The sequence below is a fragment of the Chiloscyllium plagiosum genome, chromosome 23 (assembly GCF_004010195.1).
Source record: "Chiloscyllium plagiosum isolate BGI_BamShark_2017 chromosome 23, ASM401019v2, whole genome shotgun sequence".
NCBI lineage: Eukaryota > Metazoa > Chordata > Chondrichthyes > Orectolobiformes > Hemiscylliidae > Chiloscyllium > Chiloscyllium plagiosum.
Genome location: NC_057732.1, coordinates 57755023 through 57773465, shown reverse-complemented (window position 1 = coordinate 57773465; position 18443 = coordinate 57755023). Strand labels below are relative to the sequence as shown.

The 18443-nt window shown below is 43.0% G+C and overlaps 1 protein-coding gene across 2 annotated transcripts in view; it reads right to left on the bottom strand.

Annotated features, from left to right (window-relative positions):
* The window catches only part of LOC122561890, a 255316-nt gene that overhangs the window by 20371 nt on the left and 216502 nt on the right, over positions 1 to 18443 (bottom strand). For both annotated transcript variants that reach the window (XM_043714223.1, XM_043714224.1), the window contains exons 16-18: positions 16488 to 16567; positions 13696 to 13806; positions 1661 to 1755 (exon numbers count right to left, since the gene is read on the bottom strand). In XM_043714223.1, coding sequence (XP_043570158.1) covers positions 1661 to 1755; positions 13696 to 13806; positions 16488 to 16567 — 286 coding nt within the window. The remainder of the gene's footprint in view (positions 1 to 1660; positions 1756 to 13695; positions 13807 to 16487; positions 16568 to 18443) is intronic.

The window sequence follows — 18443 nt, the reverse complement described above, 5'->3', positions numbered from 1 at the left end:
GTACAGCGTAGATTCATGAGGTCAATTCCTGGAATGGCAGGATTACCTTACATTGAAAGACTGAAGCGACTGGGCTTGTATACCCTTGAGTTTCGAAGACTGAGAGGGGATCTGATTGAGACGTATAAGAAAGGATTGGACACTAAGGCAGTAGGAAACATATTTCCACTGATGGGTGAGTGCCGAACCAGAAGTCACAGCTTAAAAATACTGGGTAGACCATTTAGGACAGAGCTCAGGAGAAACTTCTTCACCCAGAGAGTGGTGGCTGTGTGGAATGCTCTGTCCCAGAGGCCCACTCTCTGGATTCATTTAAGAAAGAGTTGGATAGAGCTCTCAAAGATAGTGGAATCAAGGGTTATGGAGATAAGACAGGAAGAGGATACTGATTAGGAATGATCAGCCATGATTATATTGAATGGCGGTGCAGGCTCGAAGGGCTGAATGGCCTACTCCTGCACCTATTGTCTATTGTTTATTGTCTAATACAGGAGAATATAGATACACTGGAGAGTTGGGTAGAAAAGTGGCAGATGGAGTTCAATCCAGGCAAATGTGAGGTGATGCATTTTGGGAAGTCTAATTCTCGAGCGAATTATACAGTGAACAGAAGAGCCTTTGGAAAAGTTGATGAGCAGAGAGATCTGGGAGTTTAGGTCCAATGTATCCTGAAGGTTGCTGCACAGGTGGATAGAGTGGTCAAGAAGGCATATGGTATGTTTGCCTTCATCAGACGGGATATTGAGTATAAGAGCTGGTAGCTGAAAATGTGTTGCTGGAAAAGCGCAGCAGGTCAGGCAGCATCCAAGGAACAGGAGAATCGACATTTCGGGCATAAGCCCTTCTTCAGCTATAAGAGCTGGTAGGTCATGTTAAAATTGTACACAATGTTGGTTCGGCCGCATTTAGAATACTGTGTGCAGTTTTAGTCGCCACATTACCAAAAGGATGTGGATGCTTTGGAGAGGGTGCAGAGAAGGTTTACGAGGATGTTGCCTGGTATGGAAGGTGCTAGCTATAAAGAGAGGTTGAGAAGGTTAGGATTGTTTTCAATAAAAAAAAGGAGATTGAGGGGAGAACCTGATTGAGGTCTAAAAAATCATGAAGGGTATAGACAGGATAGATAGAGATAAGCCTTTTCCAGGGTGAAGGATTCAATTACGAGAGGTCACACTTTCAAGGTGAGAGGTGAAAAGTTTAAGAGGGATACACGCGACAAGTACTTTACACAGAGGGCGGTAAGTGTCTGGAATGTATTGCCAGCAGAAATAGTAGAGGCAGGCATGGTAGATTCATTTAAGATGCGTCTAGACAGATGCATGAGTAAGTGGGGAGCAGAGGGATACAGATGCTTAGGAATTGGGCAACAGGTTTAGACAGTAGATTTGGATCGGCTCACTTTTGGAGGACCGAAGGGTCTGTTCCTGGGCTGAAAATTTTCTTTGTTCTTTTGTAAATCCATGCTGATTCTATCCGATCCTGTCACTATTACCCAAGTGCTCTGTTTTGACACCTTCTATAAGGGACTCTAGCTAATCCTGTCTCTCTGGTTCATTGCTATGAATAAGTGAATGGGTGCTTGTCCAGTATATGGAGAAGTTGTTGTCTCCTGCATAGACTTGAAATTAACAATTAATCACAGAACAGACTGGAGTACTACCTCTGCATTTCTGACATCCTTGTCGTAACTGTGAAGCTGTTCCTGTGTTACCCCGTTCACAAAATTCTTCTCTTTAACGCCTTGTCCATTTGCAACTACAGAAAATATAAAAAATCTATCAGATCCACATTAAATTTAATAAAAATGTTAAAATACCAGGTCTAGAATGTGTTAAAAAGAAACTAAGCACTCCTACAGAAATTAAGCTGGTTAGCCCACAGTTTAAGTTTCTGATAAAACTTTCTGTACATTCTAAGTATTAAAATCTTCATTGTATCAGCTTTTAAGGCAGCACAATAGATTGCAATTGTTTGTTCTTTTACTTCCTTGAAAATGCATCCCTGCATAAAATTAAGTGTGGTCCTCTGGTGCAGTGACAATTTTAGGAGAATTATCCCAAGCTGAGAGATGGACAGTGAAGGTAGAGGACAGGTTGGGAGCTCAACATTGTGAAGTGTGCAGACAGATTAGATAATGGTATGTTATTCACATTGAAGAAGAGCTGAGAAAAAGAGGACACTAATTTAAAGTGATTGGCAAATGAAACAATATGCTCTAGCCATTCTGCAATATTATGATACAATGGATTTATCATAAAAAAATAAGCATTTATCGAGTCCAGCCCTCCAACTATGTGTGAAAAAAAACAATACAGAACAAGAGCACGGTGGCTCAGTGGTTAGCACAGCTGCCTCACGGCACCAGGGTCCCAGTTTCAATTCCAGCCTTGGGCAACTGTCTGTGTGGAGTTTGCACATTCTCCCCGTATCTGCGTGGGTTGCCTCCGGGTGCTCCGGTTTCCTCCCACAGTCCAAAGATGTGCAGGTCAGGTAAATTGGCCATGCTAAATTGCCTGTAGTGTTAGGTGCATTGGTGTGAGGGAAATGGGTCTGGGTGGATTACTCTTTGGAGGGTCAGTATGGACTGTTTGGTCCAAAGGGTCTGTTTCCACATTGTAGGGAATCTAAAAAAGTTAATTGCTTCACTGGTGTAACCAGTCAGTTCCTTAATAAATTAACATTTTTGATATAAAACCTTTAAAATGTGCTCCCTAATGTGCCTGCTCTCACAGAAATATGCATAACTTTAAAAATCCTTACATGATTAAATTAGGCAACCAACAAGAGGAGAAAGCTCCACAAATATTTTATTGCTACGGGAATCCAGCAAATCAATGCAAAACACAAGACCGAAGGATATGCATCCATCTTTAGATGCAAGTACTAAGTTGTTGATTCATCTCCATCTCCCCTTGAGTCATCAGCAAAACATATACCAGTCCGCAATAATTAAGTTGACTATACACGATACCAAGAAACAGCTGAAGGCAGTGGATACTGCAAAAGCTATAGGTGCTGATAATAGCCCAGCATTGGTAGTAACAACATGGGAATAAAGAAAGCCATTCTCAGCTAAAAAAATGTTCTCTAAAAGTAGCTGACCAGTTCATCACTAATCAAGCTGTCCCAATACAATGATATCACTTGAATCTTCATTTGACAATGTAGAATGTCGTGTTCACTGAAGTCAGGACAATATCCTGCCAATTGCTGTCTATGTCTGCCTATTCTAAAATGTCACCAAAATGATGGAAGATGTTGTTGACATTAATATCAAGTGACATTAACACAGAAATTACTTGCTCAGCGATGACAAGTTGGATTTTGCCAGGGCTATACGACCTCTGACTTCATTGCAGCCTTGATCCAAACATGGACAAAAGAGCAAACTTCAAATGTTGAGATGTCAGTGACTGTCCTTAACATCAAAGCAGTGATAGACCAAATGTAGCATCGAGAAGCCCGAGTGAAGTTCAACTCAATGGGAATCAGGGAGAAAACCCAACACTGGCTGGAGTCATTCATAGCTCAAAGGAAGATTGTTGGGATTGTTGGAAGTCAAACATGTTAGCTGCAGAACATATCTGCAGGAGTTCCTCAGGGTAGTGTCTTAGGCCCAGCCATCTCCAGCTGCTTCATTAATTACCTGTTCTCCATCATAAGGTCTTGTTATGGACAAGGTCAGACAACTCCAGGGGGAGGTGGGGGATTTCTTTGGGAACAGTGGCTACAATTCTGTAAGTTTTAGAATACTCGTAGACAAAGATGAGAGTGGTCCTAAGGGAAGAGTACTAAACTGAGCCAAGGCAAATTACATCAAAATTAGGTAGGAGCTGGGAAATGTGGATTGGACACAGCTATTTGAAGGGAAGTCCACATTTGATATGTGGGAGGCTTTCCAAGATAGGTTAATGATAGTGCAGGATACGCATGTCCCGATGAAAGCAAAGGATAGGAAAGGCAAGATTGGTGAACCACAGATGGCAGGAGAAATCATACGACTAACCAAGAGGAAAAGGGAAGCATACATTCGGTCCAGGCAGCTAAGAACAGAATGGGCCCTGAAGGAATATCGGGAGAATAGGACCAGTCTTAAACGAGGAACCAAGCGGACTAAAAGGGGTCATGAAATAGCTTTAGTGAGCAGAATTAAGGAGAATCCCAAAGCCTTTTATTCTTATATAAGAAGTAAGCAGGTAACTAGAGAAAGAATTGATGCACTAAAAGGTAAGGAAGGAAGGCTGTGTGTCGAACTTGAGACAATGGGTGAGATTCTGAATGATTACTTTGCATCAGTGTTCACTGAGGAGAAGGACATGATGAATGTTGAGATTAGAGATAGAAGTTTGAATAATCTGGATCACGTTGACATAAGGAGGGAAGATGTGTTGGGTAGGCTGGAGGTTATTAAGGTGGACAAATCCCCAGGACCGATGGGATCTATCCCAGGTTGATGAAGGAGGCGAGAGAGGAAATAGTCGGGGCACTGACAGATATCTTTGTGGCATCCTTAAACACAGGTGAGGTGCCAGAGGACTGGAGGATTGCTCATGTTGTCCCCCTGTACAAGAAAGATAGTAGGGATATTCTGGGTAACTACAGACCAGTGAGCCTGACGTCAGTGGTGGGGAAAGTCGCTGGGGAAGGTTCTGAGGGATAGGATCTACTTATATTTGGAAAATAATGGGCTTATCAGTGATAGGCAACATGGTTTTGTGCAGGGGAGATCATGCCTTACCAACTTACTAGAGTTCTTTGAGGAAGTGACCAAGTTGATAGATGAAAGAAGGTCTATTGATGTCACACACATGGACTTTAGTAAGGCATTTGATAAGGTTCCCCATGGTAAACTAATGGAGAAAGTAAAGTCACATGGTGTGCAAGGTGTTCTAGCTAGGTGGATAAAGATCTGGTTGAGCAACAGGAGACAGAGAGTAGTAGTTGAAGGGAGTTTCTTGAAATGGAGAAAGGTGACCAATGGTGTTCCACAGGGGTCAGTGCTGAGGCCACTGTTGTTTGTGATATATATAAACGATCTGGAAGAGGGCACTGTTGGTATGATCAGCAAGTGTGCAGATGACATGAAGATTGGTAGAGTAACAGAAAGCATAGGGGAGTGTTAATGAATACAGGAGAATATAGATAGACTGGAGAGTTAGGTGGAGAAGTAGCAGATGGACTTCAATCCAGGCAAATGTGAGGTGATGCATTTGGGAAGTCTAATTCTAGAGGGAATTATACAGTGAATGCAAGAGCCTTGGAAAAAATTGATGAGCAGACAGATCTGGGAGTTCAGGTCTATTTTACCCTGAAGGTTGCTGTACAGGTGGATAGAGTGGTCAAGATGGCATATGGTATGCTTGCCTTCATCGGATGGGGTATTGAGTATAAGAGCTGACAGGTGATGTTAAGATTGTACACAATGTTGGTTCGGCTGCATTTAGAATACGGTGTACAATTCTGGTCACCACATTACCAAAAGGATGTGGATGCTTGGAGAGGGTGCAGAGAAGGTTTATGAGAGTGTTGCTTGGTATGGAAGGTGCTAGCTATGAAGAGAGGTTGAGTAGGTTAGGATTAGATTACATTACATTACAGTGTGGAAACAGGCCCTTCGTCCCAACAAGTCCACACCGACCCGCCGAAGCGAAACCCACCCATACCTAACACTACGGGCAATTTAGTATGGCCAATTCACCTGACCCTGCACATCTTTGGACTGTGGGAGGAAACCGGAGTACCCGGAGGAAACCCACGCAGACACGGGGAGAACGTGCAAACTCCACGCAGTCAGTGGCCTGAGGCGGGAATTGAACCCGGGTCTCTGGCGCTGTGAGGCAGCAGTGCTAACCACTGTGCCACCGTACCGCCCATTGTTTACACTGGAAAAAAGGAGATTGAGCGGGGACCTGATTGAGGTCTACAAAATCATGAAGGATGTAGACAGGGTAGATAGAGATAAGCTTGTTCACAAGGTGAAGGATTCAATAATGAGAGGTAACGGTTTCAAGGTGAGAAGTGAAACGTTTACGAGAGATACATGCGACAAGTACTTTACACAGAGGGCGGCAGGTGCCTGGAACGTGTTGCCAGCAGAAGTAGTAGAGGCAGGCACGGTAGATTAATTTAAGGTGTGTCTGGACAGATGCACGAGTAGGTGGCGAGCAGAGGGATAGAGATGCTTAGGAATTCGGTGATAGGTTTCGACAGTGGATTTGGATCAGCTCAGGCTTGGAGGGCCGAAGGGCCTGTTCCTGAGCTGTAAGTTTTCTTTGTTCTTTGTTTTTTGTTCTTTTGTTCACTCAAAACATTCTTAAGCAGGCAGCCCTGACCATAACTTTGCAATTTGTTTCGGTAAGTGTATATTGAAAATTATCTGGAGTGAGGAAGCTAAGTTGACTACTATATTTTAAAACAGACAAATATTTATTCACAAAGTTATACAATGACACACAAAGAACAGAATAAGGAACCCTTACAGAACTGAGACTATCTAAACTAGACTTAATTGTGTGTCCCATATATATACAACAGTCCCAATAAGCAAACCGCTTTAAAAATCAGTACAAATGGAACACATGCTTACAGGTTGAAGTTAGAAGGAGAGAGAGAGTTTCCACACAGCTCACTGTTGAACTTTGATCCTATATTCAGCATTCAAGTTCAACCTTCCAAAATGCATCACTTTGCATTTATCCAGGTTAAACTCAATCTGCCATTTCTCAGCCCAGCTCTATATTTCAAGTATTGCCTCACCAGGGACTTATAGATCTGCAGCAAAACCTCACGGCTCTTAAACTCTATTCCCCTGTTAATGAAAGTCAAAACACCATATGCTTTCTTCATAACCCAATCCACTTGTGTGGCAACTTTGAGGGATCTATGTACTTCCACACCCAAATCACCCTGTTCCTCCACACTGCCAAGAATTCTGTCTTTAATCCTATATTCAGCATTCGAGTTCCAAAATGAAGTTCAACCTTCCAAAATGCATCACTTTGCATTTATCCAGGTTAAACTCAATCTGCCATTTCTCAGCCCAGCTCTGCATCCTGTCTATGTTGCGCTGTAGCCTGCAATAGCCCTCGATACTATCAATGGCACCTCCAATCTTTGTGTCATCGGCATATTTATTAACTCACCCCTCAATCTGCTCATCCAAGTCATTTATAAAAACTACAACGAGCAAAGGCCCAAGAACAGAGTCCTGCAGGACACCACTCAACACTGACCTCCAGGCAGAATACTTTCCACCTACAACCACTCTCTGCCTTCTGCAAGCCAACCAATTCTGAATCCAGATAGCCAAATCTCCCTATATCCCATATCTCCTGACTTTATGAATGATCTACCAATGGGAAACTCATCAAATGCCTTGCTGAAGTCCAAATACACCACATCCACTGCTTGAACTTCGTCGACCTGTCTTGTCACCTTCTCAAGGAACTCAATAAGATTAGTTAGGCATGACCTGCCCTCACAAAGCCATGCTGACTGCCTTTAATCACGCTATGCTTTGCCAAATAGTCATAAATTCTATCCCACAGAATTCTTTCCAAAACCTCGCTGACCACAGACGTAAGACTGACTTGTCTGTAATTGCCAGGGATTTCCCTATTACCTTTCTTGAAAAGAGGAACAACATTCACCTCCTTCCAATCCTCCAGTACGACTCCCATGGAGAGTGAGGAAGCAAAGATCTTGGCCAACAGCTTAGCAACCTCCTTTCTCGCTTCCCAGAGCAACCTAAGACAAATCTGGTCTGGCCTTGGGGACTTATCAATTTTAATATTTGCCAAAATTTCCAGGACATCAACTTCATCAATCTTGATCCGTTTAAGCCTGTATCCCAGCTCCTCAAAGTTCTCATTCACACAAAGGTTCCTTTCCTTCGTGAAATGCAAAGCAAAAAACTAATTTAAGGCTTCCCCTACCTGCTCAGACTCCACGCACAAGTTCCCTACGCTATCCCTGATCGGCCCCACCTTCTCCCTGATCATTCTCTTATTCCTCACGTATGAGTAAAATGCCTTTGGGTTCTCCCTAATCCTTCCTGCCAAGCCTTTCTCGTGCCTCCTCCTGGCTCTCCTCAGTCCATTTCTGAGCTCTTTTCTAGTAAGCCTGTAATCCTCTAAAGCTGTACTAGATCCTTTTTCCTCCACCTTACGTAAGCTGCCTTCTCCCTTTGGACGAGAAGCTCCTCTGTTCTCGTCATCCAAAGCTCCTAAATCTTACCCCTTCTTATCTGTCTCAGAGGGACAAATTCGTGCATCACTCCCAACAACTGCTCCTTAAACTGCTCCTTTCCCTCCCCAAGGTTATGGTAAATGTGAGGCAGGTATGGTCACTGTCACCAAAGTGTTCTCCCACCGCGAGATCTGACACCTATCCCGGCTCATTGCCGAGCACCAAATCCAAAATGACATCTCCCCTCGTCGGCTTATCTACATACTGAATAAGGAAACCCTCCTGAACACACCTGACAAAAATGGCTCCATCCAAACCATCTGCACTAAGGAGGTTCCAGTCAATATTGGGAAAGTTGAAGTTACCCATAACAACAACCCTGCTACATCTACATTTTTCCAAAATCTGCTGTCCTATCAGTTCTTCAATCTCTCTACTGCTATTAGGGGGTCTGTAGAAAACTCCCAATGAAGTGGCTGCTCCCTTGTTGTTCCTAACTTCTACCCATACTGACTCAGTAGACAAACCTTCCTGAACAGCCTTCGTTTCTGTAGCTGTAATGCACTCTCTAATTAGCAATGCTACACCCTCTCCTCTTTTTCCACCCTCCCTGTTCTTTTTAAATGTTCTAAACACTGGAACATCTGGCAACTATTTCTGCTCCTGTGAAACCCACATCTCTGTTATGGCCACAACATCATAGCCCCAAATACTGATCCATTCTCTAAGTTCATCGCTCTTACTTCTGACACTCCTTGAGTTAAAGCAGACACACTTTAACCGATCCCTTTGTTTCATCACATGAGAAACCTTCCTAATAGATTCGCTACATCTTGTCACTGCCCCATCTACAACTACCCCACTCTCAGATGTGTAGCTCTGATTCCCACGCCCTCACCATATACTGTAGGTTGAACCGCAATTCCCTGAGGAAGGGAAATCCAGGATTTTGACCCAGTGACACTAAAGAAATGGCGATATTTTCTAAGTCAGGATGATGAGTGACCTGGACTTGAACTTGCAGGTGGTGGTGTTCCCATGTATTTGCTGCCCTTGTCTTTCTAGATGGTACTGGTTGTGGGTTTGGAAGGTGCTGTCTAAGGATCTTTGGTTAATTTCTGTGGTGAATCTCACTGATAATACCCACTACTGCTACTGAGCATCGGTGGTGGAAGAGTAGACGCATGTAGATTTGATGCCAATGAAACGGCTGCTTTGTCTTCGATAGTGTCAAGCTTCTTGTTGTTGGAGCTACACTCATCCAGGCAAGTGGGAAGTATTCCATCACATTCCTGACTTGTGCATTGTAGGTGGTGGATGGGTTTTGGGGAGTCAGGAGGTGAGTTACTTTCTGCAATATGCCTACTTTCTGAATTTCTCATCATCATCATCACAGAATCCCTATAGTGTGGCAACAGGCCATTCGGCCCAACAAGTCCACACCAAACCTCCGAACAGTAACCCACCCAGCCCCTGACTAATTACATTTACCCCTGAATACATTTACCCCTGACTAATGCACCTAATATGCACATCTCTGAACAGTATGGACAATATAGCATGGCCAATTCACCTAACCTACACACCTTTGGATTGTGGGAGGAAACCGTGGAACCCAGAGGAAATGCACGCAGACACGAGGCGAATGTGCAAACTCCACACAGACTGTCACCCAAGGCTTGAATTGAACTTGGGTCCCTGGTGAGGTGAGGCAGCAGTGCTAACCACTGAACCACTGTGGCGCCCTTCAATTTCTGGTCAATGTAATCCCCGGGATGTTGATAGTGGCCGTTTCAAAGTTGGTAACACCATTGGCTGTCAGGAGGCTGTGGCTATATTGCCTCTTGTTAGAGATCGTCTTGACATGGCATTTGGGTGGCATGAATGTTATTTGCTACTGGATATTGTCTTGGTCTTATTGCATTTGAACACGGACTGCTTCAGTGTCTGAGGAGTCACAAATAATGCTGAACATTGATGATTGCACAATGAACGTCCCTAGTGCTGGCCTTATGATGGAGGAAAGGTCACTTATAAAGCAACTGAAGGTGGTTGAGCCTAGGACACTACCCTGTGGAACTCCTGCAGAGATGTCTGGAGCTGAGACAACTGACCTTCAACAATCACAACCATCTTCCTTTGTGCTGGTTAGGATTCCAACCAGTGGATAGCTTTCCCCAAATACCTATTGATTCTAGTTATGCTATTGGTCCTTAAATGCAGCCTTGATGTCAAGGGCTATCACTCTCATCTCATCTCTGGAATTCAGATCTTTTGCCATGCTTGAATCAAGGTTGTAATGAGGTCAGGAGCTCAGTGGCCCTGGCAGAACCCAAACCGGGCATTACTGAGCAGGTTTTTGCTGAGCACATGCTGCTTGATCACCCTGTTGATGAAAGCTTCCATCACTTTATCAATGGTTGAGTAAACTGATGGGGTGGTAATTAGCTGGGTTGAATTTGTCCTGCTTTTTGTGTGCAAGTCATACCATTGCCATGACTGAGACTTGGCTTCAAAATGGGCAGAATTCCAGTTCAATGTTCCTGGTTATGAAGCATTCAGATGAAATAAAGAGGGGCTTAGAAGAGGAGAAGAAATCACAATATTGATCAAGAAATCAATTACAGTAGTGAGAAAGGGTGTGATCTTCAAAGTTTGTGAGAAGATTTGTAGCTCAGGTGCTCGTTGTTGTGGTTCTGTTCGCCAAGCTGGGAATTTGTGTTGCAGATGTTTCGTCCCCTGTCTAGGTGACATCCTCAGTGCTTGGGAGCCTCCTGTGAAGCACTTCTGTGATCTTTCCTCCGGCATTTGTAATGGTTTGAATCTGCCGCTTCCGGTTGTCAGTTCCAGGTGTCCGCTGCAGTGTTCGGTATATTGGTTCCAGGTCGATGTGCTTATTGATTGAATCTGTGGATGAGTGCCATGCCTCTAGGAATTCCCTGGCTGTTCTCTGTTTGGCTTGTCCTATAATAGTAGTATTGTCCCAGTCGAATTCATGTTGCTTGTCATCTGCGTGCGTGGCTACTAAGGATAGCTGGTCGTGGCTAGTTGGTGTTCATGGATGCGGATCGTTAGCTGTCTTCCTGTTTGTCCTATGTAGTATCTTGTGCAGTCCTTGCATGGGATTTTGTACACTACATTGGTTTTGCTCATGCTGGGTATTGGGTCCTTCGTTCAGGTGAGTTGTTGTCTGAGAGTGGCTGTTGGTTTGTGTGCTGTTATGAGTCCTAGTGGTCGCAGTAGTCTGGCTGTCAGTTTGGAAATGCTCTTGATGTATGGTAGTGTGGCTAGTCCTTTGGGTTGCGGCATATCCTCATTCCGTTGTCAACTGTATTCAATGAGAGAATAGCAAGGATACAGGGCACATATGTTTTTATAAAGACAAAGGGTGGAATCAAGACCAGGGAACTCAAGATGTTAAAGAACACATATGTTAGGATTAAATAGAAAAGAGAAGCTTATGGCAGATAACAAGGGTTTAATCGGGCAGAGTTCCAAGAGGAGTATAATGAGTGCAGGGGTGACTTAAAAAGGAAATTAGTAAAGAAAAAGAGTGCATGAGAAAACATTGGAAAGTAGATTAAAGGAAACCCTGAAGGGCATTTTCAGTATGTAAAGAGCAAAAGAACAACTAGGGAAAGAGTAAAGCCCATTGGCAACCATAGAGGTAATTTGTATGTGGATTGGAAGACATGGGTATGGTCCTCAATTAATACCTCGTGCTGGTCTTCACAATGGAAAAGGATGATGCTGATATAGACATTAAGGCAGAAGACTGTGAAATATTAGAAAAATTTAAAGTGAGGAGAGAGAGAGAGAGAGAGAGACAGAGGGAGAGAGAAAACTAGCATATTTAGCAGTGTTAAGTAGAGAAATCTGCAGGCCTGGATAAGATGCACCCCGAACTGCCGAGGAGGCAAAGGAAGAGATAACAGGGGCCCTGGTAGTAGCTTTTAAGATTAAAATTAAATCCTCTCTGGTCAGAGGTGAGGTGCCAGAGTACTGAAGGATTGCTAATGTTGTCCCATTATTTAAAAAAAAAGGAAGAAATAGATCAGGAAATTACAATCTGACTTCAACGGTGGGAAAGTTCTTCGAACGAATTATGAGGGTCAGAATATTCTTGCATTTGGAGAGACATGGATTAATCAGGGATAGTTAGCATGGATTTTACAAAGAGAGGTCGAATTTTACAAACTTGCTTGAATTGTTTGGTGAGGTAACTCAGACTGTTGGTGAGGGTAATGTATTTGATGTGATTTACATGTACTTTAGCAAAGTTTTTAAGAAGTTCCTTTATGGCCCGTGCTGTTTGTAGTGTAATTAATGATTTGGACTTAAGTGTAGGGGTATGGTTAAGAAGTTCATGGAAGACCAAAAATTGGTAATGTGATAAATAGAGAAAAGGATAACCATAACTGCAAATGGACTGGTCAGTTTGTCAGAGCATTAGCAAATGAAATTCAACCTATTAAAATGTAAAGTAATGCATTTTTAGGCGCAGGGCTGACAAGGCAAGAGGTTACAGTAGGAATGATAGGACTCTAAAAGAGCAAAGTGATCCTAATGTGGATATCCAGAAATGCCTGACGGTAGCAAGGTAGGTAAGTAAGATGGTTAAGAAGATATATTAGATATTAACCTTTCATAGCCAAGGCACAGAATACAAAACTAAGGAGTTAATGCTGAAACTATAGAAAACATAGTTAGGTTACAGCTGGTGTTACCATATGCAGTTCTGGTCACCACATGCCAAGAAGGGTGGAATTGCACTGGAGAAAAAATAGAGATTTACTGCTTGGGTGAATGAAGAAGGACTGGGACCAAAAGGGAAAATGCTGGAAAATCTCAGCAGGTCTGGCAGCATCTGTAAGGAGAGAAAAGAGCTGACATTTTAAGTCTAACTGACCCTTTGTCAAAGACTGGGGTTGCATTCCTTCGAGCAGTAAAGGTTGAGAGGGAAACTGATAGAGGCAAATAAGATAATGAAGGGCATGGATAAGGCACTTTGTCCAATAGTGGAGGGGTTAATAACTAGGCCGCATAGATTTAAGGTAAGTGATAGAATGCTAGTAGAAGAGTTAAGGAGAATTTTCTTCATTCAGAGGGCAGTGGAAGTGTGGAACTCACTCCCTGAAGGTTGGCTTAGTCAGAAACTCTTGGAAGAATCTTTAGACATTCACTTGTGTTACCATAGTCTCCAGTGTTAAGGCCAAAAAATAAAAAATGGGATTAGTGTAGTCAGATCTTTGTTGACTGGTGTGGGCATGATGGGCTAAATGATCTCCTTTCATGCTTTAGATATCAATGAGTCTATACTTGGTAGGAGATGGAGAGTGTAAGAGGACCAAAATTGGGTTTGAAGGAGTGGCTGGGTTTAGAGACGTCTTGGCAAATGGACAGACACAAGTCTACAGAATGGACAAGAGCAATAAGGAAAACTAAAGGACTAATTGTGAGTAACAAATACCACAGGAAACCAGCTCGTAAAATAAATAAAATACTCACTTGAATCAGCTGTGTGTATCAGATTGTGTAAGAGATCAAAGGTCACATTTTCTGCTTTTTTTGAGTTATGGTACTGGTTCATGGTTGGAATGTCTATTGTGCTGAATGAATCTGGAGAAAAAAAATTATTAATATTTGAGCATGATACCAACACCTTGGATTAAGATTGAATCTGTTTTAGTACTAGGATAAAGACTTCTACTGTGTGTGGTAAACACTGTAGCACCTCAGATCAGATGTACTGGTCAGGGAGAGGCTACAGCACAGTTTCATTAAAACAAAACAGGGCTTAACATATTACATTGAGGATAAATTATTGAATTTGGCTTGATTTCTATCTGCTTAGGAGGTCAAGGTATAACTTAAAAAGTGTTTAAGATTTTCAAAGAATTTGTTAGCTTAGATGCAAAAAAACTATTTCTCTGGTCGGAATTATCCACAAAAAGTAGGCACAATCCTAAATTTCGATATAGGCCATTCAAGCGTGAAATTAGGAAGCACTTCTTCATTTAAGGATGGTAGAAATCTAGACCACGTACAACAAAAAGGCTATGGATTCTGGAGGTCAAATGATATCTTGAAAAATCTGCTCAGCACATTTTTTGCCATATAGGATATTAAGAAATATGGATCAAGGATGGTAAATGGAATTGAGACACAGATGAGTTATAATCTAATTGAATGGCCCAAAAGGAGATGAACAGCCTCCTGTTCCCTATGTTTCCTTTCCCTAATATTTACATAAATGGTAACATAATTATTCATTTCTGAGGCTGAAGTACAGGATATGCTGGCTATACAAATGTATTTTGGAATATTGCTGCCATCCTTTACTTTTTGGTGTGAATTTTATTTATATATAGCAGAGAGTTTTAGGGTCCATCGGCGATCACTCGAGTATGATTATCTCCATAGGGGTGTCTATTTGTGGGTCTTCAGATGGTTGAGGAGGCAAATTTGGAATGCACAATCTCTATTACAGTATGAGCATTGATGGGGCTAAGTGTGGTCTGTGGTGGTGGGGGTTGGGAGTTTCTGATGTTCTGTTTCTCCATATATGACTTGCGCCTGTTCAGTTGCGCAGCAGAGTTCATTTTCATGACATATAGCTCCCTACTGGATGATGTTTCTCCAATCATTCTGGTTTGTAGCCATGTCCTCCCAGTTGATGTTAATATGGAATTTCTTTCAGGTGCCTAGTGTAAGTAATCCACATTTCAGCTTCATATAGCAGTGGTCTACAAAGCCCACAAATTTTGTCTAATCTGTAGGTCATGGCCTTCACACACCCTTCTTCTGAGTTGGGCATAGGCTCCAATGGCACAGCACAGACATGTCATATTTCTTTATCAACGTTGGCCTTGGAGGTGAGAAAGCTGCTGAGGTATGGGAAGTGATCCACATTTTCAAGGGGATGGTTGTTGACCCTTATTGTAGGTGGCCTGGAGGGACCGTTTATGGTTGATGGAGTACTAGAGTCTTTTTTAGTGTTTAAGGTAAGGCCGGGGAGTTATGTGCCTCGACAAAGCCATCCAAGATGCACTGCTGTGTGCTGATAATAGAAACTGTATTGATTGTCATCAACATATTGAAGCTCCAAGCTGGAGGTGTGGAGACCTTGCAGACGAACCTATTAAGGTTGAATAGCCTGCCGTCCATATGGTAAATTATTTTAATTCCTTTGGGCAGGTTTTGGCCAGTGGCTCCTTTCTTAGGCTACTTATGGCATCTTGTACTTTGGTCACACTGGGAGATTCTCCCATGTCACTTTACATGGATCGCTGGAGGAATTGGTTAATGATTTCCAAGTTAACATTAATATTACGGTTGAGGAGTTCTTGGAAATACTTTCTCCAGAGGATGTTTATTGTCTCATTATCCCTGAGCAGTTTTTGTCCACCTTTAGAGCCTTGGTGGCGTTAAAGAAGCCTCTTGGGTTACTGGCATCTGCCAGCTGCTGGATTTCCGAGGCCTTACCGATCTACCATTTGTTTTGAAGGCTGCAACAGAGGATGGCCGCCTGTTGTCTCGGTCTTCATACCATTGGGCTTCAAATCCTATTTGCCAATGCTTGTGTGGTGGCTGTATATGCACCAGCCACCCCACATTAAAAGGCATCTTCTCAAGAGGTACCAGTTCTACTTACATCCTGAACAAAACTCCTGCAGCAATCAACTAGTGGCAGAGGGGGTGGGAAGCCCCTAGTCACAGGCGGCAGGTGTCAGATTCAGTCGCTTTGCTTCTGGATGAGGCAACTGCACCCATAACTGAGCAGCTCTGTTTAGGATCCGCCCTGCTCACTTCAGTGGGGCGGGGGCTGGAAAAGGTGCCCTAGAATTAACGCCGATTCACACATGTATTGGGACATAATTTTTAACCGTTTCACCACATTCCACTGCTTGGAATTTTACACCACACCTGCTCACTTCAGTGGGGCGGGGGCTGGAAAAGGTGCCCTAGAATTAACGCCTCTCCAAGGATCGCTACCTTGTTATGGTGAAGAGACTTGTGAGCTGAGAAGCTGAGAGCTAAACTGTCTGGAGTGTAGCTCCTGACAGGGTTACTCATGACAGTAAGGTCAGTGGATAGGTTCCAGACAAAGGGCGATCCATGAAGGTCTCAACAGCTGAGCAGGCAGAAGATGATAGCTATACTTAAATTGGAGCATCATAATGGTTAAGTTAGACGGGTAGATGGGTTTTGGGGTAAATGATCACTGGAATGATGTTTTTACTTCCTAGCGAAGTTTAATTCAAGTTGGAAGTAGCTACTTTAAATAATATATACATTACCTACTGGAGGCACAGGATGTTCAGGCAAAGGAAATCCACAGCTACTACTGGACTCTAATGATGGTGGAGGCGCTGTAAAGCTACAGGAATATGAAGATTGAATTAATCAGAAGGTCAGAATAAAAACTTTACGTATATATGAAAAGGTTCAACGTTGGTGTCCAATATAGTGCAATGTACCAACCATTTCCTGCCAAGCGTTTCAGGCCTGTTAGTTAAGTATTCTCACTACAAGTATGTGACAAATAAGATATTTGTGACAGTAAAACCATAATTAGACTAAATATGTAGAAGCATTTGAGCTTATCTAATAATCAGCATACCATTATGAAATGTAAATCAACTTTCGCTCAATCTAATTTTTGAGAAAAGAACATTTGTGATAATAGAAAAGTACAGCACAGAACAGGCCCTTTGGCCCATGATGTTGTGCCAAGGATTAATCCTAATTAAAATAAAATAACTTAACCGATGCACCCCTCAATTCACAGCTCTCCATGTGCATGTCCAGCAGTCACTTAAATGTTCCTAATGACTCTGCTTCCACCACCACAGCTGGCAATGCATTCCATGCATTCACAACTCTCTGCATAAAGAACCTTCCTCTAACATCTCCTCTATACCTTTCTCCTAATATCTTAAAACTATGACCCCTCGTGCCAGTCAATCCTGCCTTGGGGAAAAGTCTCTGGCTATTGACTCTATCCATGCCTCTCATTATCTCGTATATCTCAATCAGGTCACCTCTCTTCCTTTTCTCCAGAGCGAAAAGTCCGAGCTTAGTCAACCTTTCTTCGTAAGGCAAGTCTTCCAGTCCAGGCAGCATCCTGTTAAACCTTCTTTGCACCCTCTCCAAAGCCTCCACATCTTTCCTATAGTAGGGCAACCAGAACTGGACACAATATTCCAAGTGTGGTCTCACCAGGGACTTGTAGAGCTGTAGCAAAACCTCGTGGCTCTTAAACTCAATCCCCCTGTTAATGAAAGCCAGAACACCATATGTTTTCTTAACAACCTGATCCACTTGGGTAGCAACTTTGAGGGATCTATGTACTTGAACACCAAGATTCCTCTGTTCCTCCACACTACCAAGAATCCTGTCTTTAATCCTATATTCAGCATTTGAGTTCCATCTTCCAAAATGCATCACTTCACATTTATCCAGGTTGACCTCCATCTGCCATTTCTCAGCCCAGCTCTGTATCCTGTCTATGTCGCGCTGCAGCCTGCAATAGCCTCGATACTATCAATGGCACCTCCAACCTTAGTGTCATCTGCAAATTTACTAACCCACTCCTCAACCTCCTCATCCAAGTCATTTATAAAAACTACAAAGAACAGAGGCCCAAGAACAGAGACCTGCTTACAGATTATAGTAAATGTAATTTATAAGAACTTTTAGAAATCATTCAAGATGCATTGAGTTGTACTGAAATTGGATCATTAAGGGGCAAGCTCAAGGGTGCCAACTCAACATAGACATCTATTTCAAACCCACCAACTCCCACAGCTATCTTGACTTCACCTCCTCCCACCCAACTCTCCTGTAAAAAAGCAATCCCTTACTCCCAATTTCTCAGCGTCCGCCGTATCTGCTCCCAGGAAGAGCATTTCCACTCCAGGACATCCCACATGGCCTCCTACTTCAAGGATCGCAATTTCCCTTCCCATGTGATCAACACTTCCAGCACTTCTTCCAACTCCACCCAAGAACCCCATCCCTTCAACCGCAAAAAAGCATAGACCTAACTACTCCCCCATCCCCGTCCTCACCTTGTACCCCACTAATCTCCAGATACAGCGCATTATCCTCCACCATTTCTGCCACCTACAATCAGACCCCACCACCACAGATATATTTCCATCCTTATCTACATTCCACACAGACCATTCCCTCTGAGACTCTCTTGTTAGGTCCATCCCCCCCCAACAACCCACCCTCCCACCCTCCTCACC